Source organism: Eubalaena glacialis, chromosome 2 (assembly GCF_028564815.1).
Source record: "Eubalaena glacialis isolate mEubGla1 chromosome 2, mEubGla1.1.hap2.+ XY, whole genome shotgun sequence".
NCBI classification, from domain to species: domain Eukaryota; kingdom Metazoa; phylum Chordata; class Mammalia; order Artiodactyla; family Balaenidae; genus Eubalaena; species Eubalaena glacialis.
This window is the reverse complement of record NC_083717.1, coordinates 157,976,787-157,990,100: the sequence shown is the minus strand read 5'-3', so window position 1 is coordinate 157,990,100 and position 13,314 is coordinate 157,976,787. Positions and strand designations below refer to the sequence as shown.

General features: G+C 38.1%; 1 protein-coding gene across 1 annotated transcript in view; it reads right to left on the bottom strand.

The window, feature by feature from the left end:
* Nucleotides 1-13,314, bottom strand: part of SYNE2 (spectrin repeat containing nuclear envelope protein 2) — a 318,208-nt gene that overhangs the window by 225,549 nt on the left and 79,345 nt on the right. Inside the window, exons 7-8 of the mRNA XM_061180891.1 lie at nt 9,176-9,357; nt 4,260-4,456 (exon numbers count right to left, since the gene is read on the bottom strand). Of these exons, the coding sequence (XP_061036874.1) occupies nt 4,260-4,456; nt 9,176-9,357 (379 nt within the window). The remainder of the gene's footprint in view (nt 1-4,259; nt 4,457-9,175; nt 9,358-13,314) is intronic.

Sequence of the window (13,314 nt, the reverse complement as noted above, 5' to 3'; positions counted from 1 at the left end):
ATCCGCCTTCCAATGCAGGAGACGCAGGTTCAATCCCCGATCGGTGAACTAAGATCCCACATGCCTTGGGGCAACTGAGCCCGGGCGCCCCACAACTACTGAGCCTGCGCGCTCTAGAGCCCGCTCACCGCAACTAGAGAGAAGCCCGCACACTGCAATAAAAGATCCTGCATGCCACAACGAAGATCCTGCGTGCCGCAACTAAGACCTGACGCTGCCAAATTAATTAATTAATTAATTAATTTAAAAAATAAAAACTAAAAAAAAAGGTCCCCCCTCTCTTTAAAAAAAAAATCATCATGTATTTCATGTTTTTGAGCTATTATTTAAGTTATGTAAAATGAATTATGGGCAATCATTTATAAAGTGGAAATTTGTTTTAATTAAATTGTCTGTTCCACTAGTTGCCTAGTTATTTTCACATACTAAAATAGAGAAAATAGTTTACACTAATAATAAAGACTTGGTGAATCACAATGAAAGAAGTATTAAAAGAAAACACAGAAATAGGGAATAGAGCAAAGCATGGGGGGAAATGAAGAAATTTTGAAAAGATAATGAAAAGCCAAAAAGGTTCTTTCCTTTTTGGACAAAAAAAAAGGGGGGGTGGGGGGGAAGGAGGGAGAAAAAACAAAGAGATGGGGGAAAGTTAAACAAGCAGAATTATTAACAAGCAACATGAAGCCAAACTAATGACAAACCTGATATATAGAAACATGGAATCATTAGGCTAACTGTGAACTTGGCAATATCACGTAATTAACTCTTATAAAAACAACTAAGGTCCAAAAAGGCTAGAAACCAGTAGCAACAAGCACACCTAGCACCCAGATCTTGGTTTCTAATACCATTCTCCAGTAAAAGGAACCAGGGCTCCTTGGAGGAATGGTTGATCCAGGACTACAGTAGGAAGTATACAAGATGAGCCTGGAGCATCTTGTAGTGCCAAAACAAACAAGCCAACCCCACACTGAGGATATGTCAAAGGAGCACAGGAGCCGACTGAAAGAGCTCTCAATAGCCAAAACTCAGAGGTATAAAAAATATTTTTTTTTAATTTGAGCAATAAAATAAAGTAGCATTGGATTACAACCCAAAGTATAAAAAAAAAATCCATGAATCTACACTGATATAAATAAATAGTTAGATAAGTAAATAAATGGAGGCGAATAGACAAATCTCCTGTGCAGAAGTCCAAATAATTCATGTAGCTAACCTGCCCTCAAGGAGAGTGAGCATACTCTCCTAAGTGTGGGCTGTGCATAGTGACTTCCCCCCAAAGAGTACAGTATGGAAAGGGGGGAAACAAAGAGTAACTTCACAGTGGGGAAACCTGACAGACACTCTCTCAGCCAGGCGATCAACGTCAACATCAACGGTGATGTCAAGTTGGTATTATGAGAAAAAGCATAACACAGATTCCAGCATCTACAAAATACCTGACCAGTAATCCTCAAAACTGTCAAGTCATCAAAAACAAAAAAAAAAGGTCTGAGAAATTGTCACAGCCAAGAGGAGCCCAAGGAGACATGATGACTAGATGTAATGTATCCTGGATGGGATCCTGAAGAGAAAAAGGACATTAGGGGAAAACAAAGAAAATGTGAATAGAGTATTGCCTTTATTATATCAATATCGGTTCATTAATTGTAACAAATATACTGTATTAATGTAAGATGCTAACAATAGGGAAAATTGGGTGTGGGGTATACGGGAACCTACTGTACTGTCTTCCCAATTTTCCTATAAATCTAAAACTGTCCTAAAAAATAAAGTATATCTAAAAATTAAAAATTTGTGTTATTATTTTTAACAATAAATGCTGCAACATAGATGAACTTTGAACATTCTGCTAATCTAAAGCAGCCAGGGACTTCCCTGGTGGCGCAGTGGTTAACAATCCACCTGCCATTGCAGGGGACATGGGATCGAACCCTGGTCTGGGAAGATCCCACATGCTGCGGAGCAACTAAGCCCGAGCGCCACAACTACTGAGTCCGCGTGCCACAACTACTGAAGCCCGCGTGCCTAGATCCTGTGCTCTGCAACAAAGAGAAGCAACCGCAGTGGGAAGCCCGCACACAACGAAGAGCAGCCCCCGCTCACGCAACTAGAGAAAGCCCGCGTGCAGCAACAAAGACCCAACGCAGCCAAAGATAAATAAATAAATTTATTAAATAAATAAATAAATAAGCCAGTCACAAAAGACCACATATTGTATGATTCCGTTCATGTTAAATTTCCAGAATTGGCAAATCTATAGAGACAGAAAGTAGATTAGTGGTTGCCTAGGGCTGTGTGGGGGGATGGGGGATGGGGGAAATGGGGAGGGACTGCTAATGGGCTCAGGGTTTATTTTGGGGGGTGATGAAAATGTTCTAAATTTGATTATGATGATGGTTGCAAAATTTTGTGAATATACTAAAAACCATTCAATTGTACAGTTAAATGGGTACATTGTATGGTATGTGAATTATATCTCAATACAGCTATTTAAAAACAGAAAGGTTAAGTGACAAAGCCACGGTCACTCAGTCAGTGGTGTGCTCACACCAGCTTGAGAGAGCTGATTGTTTAACAATTGACTTATGAAACTGCTGAAAATTTAACATAGTCAGCATTAAAATTTAAATTCTATAAATGCAAAATTACATAAATTATATTAAAACAAAGGTAATAAATACGTAAAACTCATCACATCCCAAGTATTTCACTGCATTTTACTACTATCCACACCTCTAAGGTTATGTCTATTGTATCTGCATGATAGAAATAATATACAATGGTGTGCTACTGTGCATCTTTTCCCAATGTATTCAGTGACTTCACGTTGGTGGCAAGATTTATACCACAGAAAATCAGCAGATGAGGGCTTGATTTGTTGTTTTGTTCAGTGCCAAGAAAAGGATGGAGATATTGTTAACAATGCAGGTTAATCTTAAAAGTATGTCCTATCTATAGCTGTCAAATTGTGAATAGAACAAAAATCGAATTCTTCCAGTATTCTCCCAGCAAAGAAGTCATTCACATCACTGAAGAACAAGTGCAGCTCTGACATACCTCTTTGCTGTTACACTTACTCATTAATGCAAAGGAAGTTATCCACCAACACTCATGTCAGAACCGCACTGGTTCAGCAACTGCAACCTTAAGTTGGCTACAGATTGATACAAGAGTTTGGCAAAAATCAACAAAAGCATTTGGGGGCTATATGGAAGTTATAATAAAGTGTATCATATATTTTATTATTATTTGTAAACTGTGTGCTACACATCATTTATGTTTGTAAAATTTATAATAAACATGTATATGTACACACACACACTGTTTCAGAGAGCATAACATTAAACATTGACCTACACACCCCTGTTGTAGAGCTGAGACTAGAATTTGTATCTCTTGACCTGTTAGTTCATTATAACTTTCACTAATCCTACATGCCTTTTTTATGATCTTACTGGGTTTTTGGGTTTTTTTAACAAGCTTTGGGTAAATTATGAAACAACACAATCCAAAGTAAAGTTCTTTTCCAGAAGAATTGAATTATTTAAATCTTAATTTTATGAAGTTAAAGTATAACCTGATAATTATCTCTTTGAATATAACCAGTATTTAGGATTTCGCTAATGTTGTTAACAATCCAACAAAATTATTATTATTATTTTGGCCGCTTCGTGCGGCATGCGGCGTGCAGCACGCGGGATCTTAGTTCCCCAACAAGGGATCAAACCTGAACCCATTGGAAGCGCACAGTCTTAACCATTGGACCACCAGGGAAGTCCCTAACAATCCAACAAAACTGATTTAGCACAATCAATGGCAAAGCTGAGCCAGCCATAGACAGAGAAACAGAAAAAGCAGTTTCTGTCCTCATAGAGGCTCAGCTTTAACTAGGGGGAGGGAATAGGAAAGGGGACATATATAAACCACTCAAAGAAATATCTTACTTGAGAGATTTTAGAAAAGAATAATAGAATCAAGGAGGACGAAATATAGAACACAATAAAAGAAAATTAAGACAAAGACTCAAAATTATTCCCCAAAACAGCATCGTTTGGTTTCAGCTGTGACATCCTCCCTGCAATTACTGAGGTTAACTAACTGGCAGGAATTCTTAATTTCATGAAACTTAATAAAGAGTTTAAAGTTAAACCCTTCAGGACTAAAATATAATGCTGTTATGTTTGCTCATATGTGGGTACTGTTTTCAAATCCACTTCACACTGGACATTGTTTTACAAAGAAAGAAGCTTCTTTACCTTCTGGTTCCAGCATTTTGGGGATTTTTAATTCTCGTTCTGCAATTCTGAAGGCCTCTTTCAGATTGTCTCTGTTGGATCTGTGCTTCACACTCTTCATGTCGATCAGGTCTGGTCGCAAGGCATGGATGACAGCCAAAAAAGCCATCCCATTTCTCCAGCTTGCCTTAAAATCTGTCACCCTGACAGACTCAAACCTATGACAAAAGAATAAAAACACGATAAACACTATCTAAAAGACTATATCAAAGCACCTCCACTCTATTCATCAGGTATTAAAACTAATTTCTGCCAGTCACATAAATCGAATCAATCCTTCTAGGAAAATATTTTATTTGAACCATGGGGTCAAATTAAAGTAAAATGCCAAGTGTGATGAGGCTCACTAGGCTCCGGAGCACTGCTTCTCAAAGCGTGGCCCCAGCAGCAGCGTCACGTGGCTGTAGGTGCTTGAAATGCAAATTCTCAGGCCCAACCCCAGGTCCACGGAATCACACTCTGGAAGTGCGCCTGAAATCTGTCTTACAAGCCCTTCACGTGACAATTCTCACTGGAGTTTAATGCTCTTCATTCAGCAATCTGTTGGCTCAAGACTAAGCTGGGCCTCTACAAATTGTTAAATTCCTTTCACTAGAGGGACTAATTGTATTTCTCACTGGAAACAATTAAATGATACATTGTGCCAAGTCAGTGGCCAATAGCTCATTGGATAGATAGACCTTGTCACTCCTCTGCTTAGAACCGGTCACCAGGAGTGAATGCATAAACAAAATGTGGTGTGTTCATACAATAAAATATCATTCAGCCCTAAAAAGTAAGGAAATTCTGAGATATGCTACAACATGGATGAAACTTAAAGATATTATGCTGAATGAAATAAGCCAGTCACAAATGGACAAATGTTATATGATTACACTCTCTTAAGGTACCAAACAGAGTGAAACTGACTGATAAAGAAAGTAGACCTCTGGTGGCCAGGGGAAGGCTGAGGGGAAGGAGGAATAGGGAGGGGAGGTGTTAAACAGATACAGAGTTTCAGTTTTGCAAGATGAAAAAAGTTCGCAGACAGATATCAGTGATGGTTACACAACTGTGAATGTACTTAATGTCACTGAACTGTACTCTTAAAAACTGTTAAAGTGGTAAATTTTGTTATGTATATTTTATCACAATAAAAAAATTATTTTAAAAAAACCCATCATAGTTTGTCATTATATTTAGAATAACATCCCACACTCTGGCCCACAAGGCCAGACAAGCTTTGGCTCCTGCTTACCTCTCCCACCTTTACATCTCCCCTCTCTTACAATGTTGCATTATGTAGCTAGACCACACTGACTCCATTTTGTCAGCTCCATCTTAGGCCCGCAGTCCTACCCCCCTGTTCTCTCTGCATGACCGAGCTTTAGCCTGCTCACAAGGAATGTGCCCAAGCCAGATAAGTTCCCCATCAACTTTTACCCTTGCCTTTATCTGATATGAAAACTGGAAGAATGCCTTTTGCTGACACAGATGGTTAATGGTCATGAGACCCCAGGGAGAGGAAAAACCCCTGGTTCCTGTTGGTGCAGACATACTTCTCCCTTCATAGTCAGATTCTGTTTTAGCTTTGGCCCCTTTAAATCTCCCTGTACCCCTTTTGAGGGCATGGAGTGCAGCTCTGAATGCCTCTGGATCCTTGTCTGCCGGATCCTGCCTGTAAGTTACCCACAATAAATTTCATAATTGCACTTTATGGAGTTGCCTGTTTCATTCTTCAGTCTTAAAGTTCCTTCTCGGTTCAGAGGATATTATTCAATATCTCCACCTTCCAACATGCAGCAACACTGCCTTCATTTCTGCTTCTCCACAGCCTTTTTAATCCTTCTGCCTGGACACTCTTTCTCCCAGATATTCATACACCTAAAGCCTTCTCCTTCAGGTCTCAGCTCAAAGGTCTCCTCCTCAGAAAGGCGTACACACTACTATATGTAAAATAGATAACCAACAAGGACCTACTGTATAGCACAGGGAACTATACTCAATATCTTGTAATAACCTATAATGGAAGAGAATGTAAAAAAAGAATATACATATTTATATATATATATGTATAACTGAATTACTTTGCTGTACATCTGAAACTAACACAACATTGTAAATCAACTATATTTCAATAAAAATTTTAAAAAGAAGAAAGGCACTCCATGACCACCTACGATAAGGGCACCCTCTTCCTATCCTTGACATTCTCAACCATATCATAAGTTCTTCCTAACTTTACGGCCAACTATAATTATCATATTTATTCATGTGCCTCTCCCACTAGGGTTCAAGCCCCTTGAGAACAGGGGCCCTTTCTTTCTTGCCCATCATGTTAGACTCATCCGCCCTGCAAACAGTGCCTGACATAAAAAGGTGCTTAACATATATATCTCAAACCACTCAATTTGTGTTCAACAAGAGATCACTGAAGATTTTGTAAAAGCATGTAGTCGCCTACAAAGTATGGGAAATATTCGAGAACAACTATAGTTTCCTTTAATATCCCATAAAAACACAAGGAAATTCAATGGACTAATTTAAGTATACATCAAAAGTATATATGATAAAAGCTACTCAAGAAATAATCTGCTTCAGATGACCTGGGCTTTCCTGGATCCCTTAGGAAAAAAGCCTAAACTATGATTATGACAAACTACATAGTAGGCAGTGATTTTCGTGTCTTTTAACAAACACTTATATGGTGCCCATTGTGTCCCGAAACTGTTGCAAATGTTTTTTAAAAAAAACACAATTCTTGTAATGCACATAATAATCCTATGAAGTAAGTGTTAGTATTGTCCACGTTTTACGATTAAGGAAACTTGAACACAACGAGGTTAAGTGTCTAAGGCTACCAGTTAGAAAGTGCTGGGAGCCAGAACTCAAAACCTGGTATTCCAGCTTCAGCGTGCCCGTGTAAGTACTAAACTAAATTGATGGCCACGGGGGTGGCGGTGGGGCTGGGGGGCGGGGCCAGACCCACCAGAGCGCTAAGGGGGCCAGAACCGGCTCAGGGCCGACCAGCAGGCACCGTGCTCCATACAGCACCAGGCTGGGAACTCAGCTCTGCCCTGAGGGGCCAAAACAAGTGCCACACAGAACGTGCTGCTGCCGGGCCTTGGAGAGGGCGGGGTTGGCTCCAGAGTGACTGACAGGATCTAGGCTCACGCAGACATCACAAATGGGGGCCCAATTCATCTCCTTCAGAAATAAAAAAAAAATCACATATTTCTTACAACGTAGCCTTACATCTGAGCCCTAGAGAATCAGAATATTCAAACAAAAGTCACCCAGTAATACCACCAATGATAGCCAAAACTAGAATAAACTCCTGACGAAATACTTAAGAATTACCTACTACATCTTAATACGTTTAGCATAAGCTCTATAGTTGAAAAATAAGGAAGGACATGGGGAAAAGGTAAACCTTGGTAAAATATATGGACTTTGAAAGGGTTTGAAGCTTATTTAAGCATAAATTAAACAAATCTGAATATGGTGTAATAATGCTTTTCACACACGCTATATTTTGGATTTTAAAAATTTAGGAAACTGAAGTAAAATTATCTCCAGGAAATTCAAGAAAAAGTTCATTTAATATACTTAAAACCTGTAAGATATGCATGTATATTTGTGTCCCCTCACAGAATACAGAGGATGAATGACAACTACAGAAAGGTAAGGCAGAAATTAACATCTTAGCCTTTCATTAGGAAGCAGTTACTCAGAAGCCCAACATTTGAGAGGGCTTAGCAACATTTTTATGCCTCTGTTTATCTGGACAATGCTATGATGTGACAAAGAACGCCTTTTGAACTCTATAGGTCTTTTTGTGGTGGATCTCCTGCATCCTAATTCCTTATTTTCCTAAACTCCATCCAAGCAGTTGGCTAAATTGAAAAAGTAAATGTATCCGAAGAGCAGAAAACATTTTCCTATGTAAAAAAGAAATTATAGTGGGAGGAATTGGGAGACTGGGATTGACACATATACATTATTGACACTATGTATAAAATAGACAACTGATGGGAACATACTGTATAGCACAGGGAACTCTACCTAGTGCACTGTGGTAACCTAAATGGGAGGGAAGTCCAAAAGGGAGGGCATAACTACATGTGCATGGCTGATTCATTTTGCTGTGCATTGGAGGCTAACACAACATTGTAAAGCAACCATACTCCAATAACAATTAATAATAAAAAAAATTAAAAAAAAACAAGAAATTATAAACATTAACTTCCCTTTATCATCTCCTTTTTTATAACACCTACTCTCTTGTTTCTTTGTTTCCTAATTGAGCTACGAGTTTCTAAACAATGGGGACCATGGTCTTTCATGCAGCCCTATAGAGTTCCAAGGGATAATTTTATGAGTTGGCTACTCATTCACTCATTTCTCATTCTTCCACTCAACACATTTATGGAGCACCTACCACGAACACATATTAGGCTAAAATTAAGGGAATACACAGTCAACTAAGATAGAGTCCCGACTTTTAAAGAGCTTCTAGCATGGCAAAACTTTTTGAATCTAAATCCACCTTCCAGATGCATAGGGGAATTGTGCCTAAAGAAAAAGATATTTAAAGACTACTTTATTTGTACACAGTAATAGGCCACTTACACATGGGAGTGGGAGTGAGGTAAGTTACCCAGATGATACTACCTTCTGGTCTTCAAAACCAAGTGTGGCTGAGCTCACAGAGGTCCACATGTGGAAGATTCAGTGTGAGAGGAAGGGGGAGAGTAAGCATTTGCTTTTTATGAGAGGGAAGTGTTCAGGTGGGTGTTACTCCTATTTGGCCCGATTTTCAGACCTGGAGGTCGGTAAGGTTGTGTTGGTGGGTACAGCTGCCCTGTGTGTCTCCTCTGGTGGAGCAAACTACTTACGTGGCACATTGCTCCTGAGCCCACTGGAGAAGAGCCTTCTTTGCAGACATCTGCCATCTTTCTTGGACTTTGGAGCATTTCTTAGCTGGAGGACTTGAGGTAGGAGATGAGTCGACCACACTCACACTGTCCAGGGAAGGTTGATTGTAATTGCAAGAAAGAGTCCGGGCAAGCTCCTCAATCTAAGGAAGACATAATAATCGTTAACATGTATGGAATCATAGGTTAGCAGCATTGAGGCAAAACCTTCAGCCAGAACAAGACCTAAAAATTATTGTATAACAGTGACAGTTTACTCATGGTGAAATGAGCACTGGACAAACCTTTGAATAACGGCATTTGCCATCTGGGGCTACACATTGGCTTTTGGGACTTGCTCTCACCCAAGCATATGGTGTTCCACATCAAGGGCAGGCATCTATTCACCCCCCGCAGCATGCTTACAGAGCACTTCACTGGTGCTCCACCTCTGTCCATCGAAACTGAACTGAGCCAAACTGAACTGCTAGTCGAGAATCTCTCTGGACAGACTGGGTCAATTAAAATGCATCCTTGATTATAAACCATTAAGAAACAAATATACATACAGGAAAAAATAGTCAAACACGAACAGGTAAGTCCCAAGCAAGAAAAAATTGCCCTTAAGTATGTGAAAAATAACTTCATTAGTCATTTCAGAAATCTAAATATATACAGCAAGAGAACAGTTTTTTTAATACATAACACAGGCAAAAATTTTTTAAAGATAACAGTCAGTGATGGTGTGAGTACCAGAAGCTGGAAACACGTAAATTGGTTCAGATTTTTTTGGAGGGCAATATGATAGTACCTACAGAAAACGTGTAAGTCCAGAAACATAATAGAAGTATTATTGAAAGATGTACACTTCTTTCAATGATTGACAGACTCACCAGATAACCAATAATAGTAGGTGTGACCAACACAATGAACAAATTTGATCTGGTTGGCATACCCCATTGCACCTAAAATGGCAGAATCAACATTCTTTCCCAGTGCATATAGAATATTTACCAAAATTGACCATGCTGAGCCATAAAGCAAGCCACAGCAATTTTGAAGGACTGAAATAATTCAGATTATATTTTCCAACCACACTGAAATTAAGCTAAAAATCAGTACTAATGAAGATATAACAAACTTCCAAATATTTGGAAATTAAGCCATAGATTGTGATAGAACCCATGGGTCAAATAAGAAATCATAATGAAAATTTGAAAATATTTTGAACAGAACAAAAATGAAAATGTTTTATTCATGGGTTAAAAGATGCATTATTTAAAAGATGTCAGCTTTTTCCAAATGATTCTATACATTCAATCAATCCTCATTAAAATTCCAGCAGGTTGCGTGTGTGTAAATTAACAAGTTACTTATAAAATTTGTATGACTATCAAATCAACATGTTATCTACCTTAAACTTACACAATGGTATATGTCAATTACATCTCAAAAATATATATATACGGAAATGCAAAGAGCAAAGAAGCCAAGATAATCTTGAAGAACGAGTTGGACAACCACACTATCAGATATCAAGACTGACTACTGTACAGCTACAGAAATTAATGTAGTATAGTATTGGTACAAGGATAAATAATGGGACAGAATAGACAATCTGAAAATGGAGCCATACCTATACGACTACTTGATTTATAAAGGTGATACTACAGTGCAGTAGGAAAATGATGGTTTCTTCAATAATTAGTGTTGGGTCAACTGGATAGCCACATGGAAAAAAAGAATCTTAATTGCCTTAACATAACATACTCAAACAAATCAATTCATTCTTGAAAGATTGTAGAGCTAAAAGTAAAATGTGAAATGATTAAGCTTTTAGAAATGTGCTGTCCAATATGATAGCCACTAGCCACATGTGGCTATTTAAATTTAAATTAAATAAAATTTAAAAGTTAGTTCCTCAGTCATACTAGCCACATGTCAAGTGTTCAATAGCCACAAGTGGCTAGTGGCTACTGTTCTGTCCAGTGCAGGTACAGAACATTTCCATCATTGCAGAAAGTCCTATTGGACAGAACTATTCTAGAAAATAACATAAGAGAATATCTCCATGGTACTGGAAAAGGGAAAGAATTCTTTAAAGGACATAAAAAGTACTAGCCACCAAAAAAAAAAAAAGAAGCTGATAAATGTGAACTACATTAAAATTATGAATGTCTGTTCATTAAAGATTTGAGAAAGCAAGCCACAGAGTCAGAGAAGATATTTGCAATTTATATATACCCAACAAAGGACTTGTATCCAGAATACATTTTAAGACTTCTATAAATCATTACACACAACAGCATAGCTAAAATAAAAGTTTTTAATGCCAAGTATTAGCAAGGATTGGAGCAAGCAACTCTCAAACTCTGGTAACAGTGTAATTCAGAACAAGTTTGAAAAACTGTTTGGCAGTATCTACTAAAGCTGAAGATCACATGCCCTGCAGCCCAGCAGTTCCAGTCCTAGATAAATATGCAACAGAAATAAGGGCTTGTACCACCAAAGGGCATATACAAGGATGATTTTAGCGGCTTTATTCGTAAAAGCTTAAAATTGGTAGCAAAAGAAATGTCCATCAACAGTAGAATGGTAAATAAGTTCTGGTATATTCATGCAATGGTATATTCAGCAATGAAAAGGAAAGACCCACCGATACCTGCCTCAAGAGGATGAATCTCACAGACATGATGTTAAGTGAAATAAGTCAGGTAGAAAAGACTATTATATAGTGTATGCAAAATAATTCTGTTTACATGGAGTTTAAGATACTAAACTAACCAATGATAAAGATCAAAGTAGCAGTTATCTTTAGGGAAGGAGGGCAGTGACTGGGAGAAAGACCTTGGGGCTCTGGGATGCTGGCAATATTCTATCATCTTATCTTCAGTTAAATGGTGGTTACGTGGATGTGTTTAATTTACAAAAATTCATCAAGCTCTACATTTAAGATTTGTGCAGTTTTCTCTGTGTGTCGTATACTTTTAACAAAAGTTTATCTACAATATTAAAACAAAACTTTAAATTGATTCTTTTTTTTTTAATTTATTTATTTTATTTATTTTTGGCTGTGTTGGGTCTTCATTGCTGTGTGCGGGCTTTCTCTAGTAGCGGCGAGCGGGGGCTACTCTTTGTTTAGGTGCGCAGGCTTCTCATTGCAGTGGCTTCTCCTGTTGCGGAGCACAGGCTCTAGGCACGTGGGCTTCAGTAGTTGTCGCATGCGGGTTCAGTAGTTGTGGCTCGCGGGCTCTAGAGCGCAGGCTCAGTGGTTGTGGCGCACGGGCTTAGTTGCTCCGTGGCATGTGGGATCTTCCAGGACCAGGGCTCGAACCCGTGTCCCATGCACTGGCAGGCGGATTCTTAACCACTGCACCACCAGGGAAGCCCAAAACAAAACTTTAAAAAGCTACAATTTTGCAAACCTTATAGCCCAAGAATGCCGTTTCTAGGAATTTGGCCCATGGATATAATTAAGATTATATGCAAAAGTTTTATCTTAAGGGTAGTCTTTTTGGAATTGCTTACAGTCATAAAAATCTGTGAGCATTCTGACTGTCCATTAATGAAACAACAGTGCTTTACAACAGAACATCATACTTCCATTAAAATACATATAAATTCAGAAAGATTTTAATTAGAATAGCTTGAAAACAGTAATGGATAGCATGACCCCATTTTGTTTAAGACATACATACATGAATACATATATTAATTCCCACTGTATATGTCATGAAGACTGTACACCAAATTAATTGAAGTTATCTGTGAGTGGCAGAATTACAGATAACTTTATTTTCTTTTCATTATCTATATTGAAATCTCAAATTATATTTCAAATGTCCTAAAAAGGATGGAAAATATTAAAAATGCCTATGAATTATCAAATTTTAACATTTTACCACATTTGGTTCATAACTTTTTAAAGAAATAAAACACAAATACACTTTGAGCCTTCTGTCTTTCCCCCTTCGATTCCATTTCCTTCCTTTCCCAAAGGAAGAAAACCAAAATCCTAAATTTAGTTTTCATCATCCTCATGTATATTATTCTACTATAACTACAAATATAGGTATCCAGGAATGATATAAAGTCTCATTTTGTATGTTTGAAATTTCACA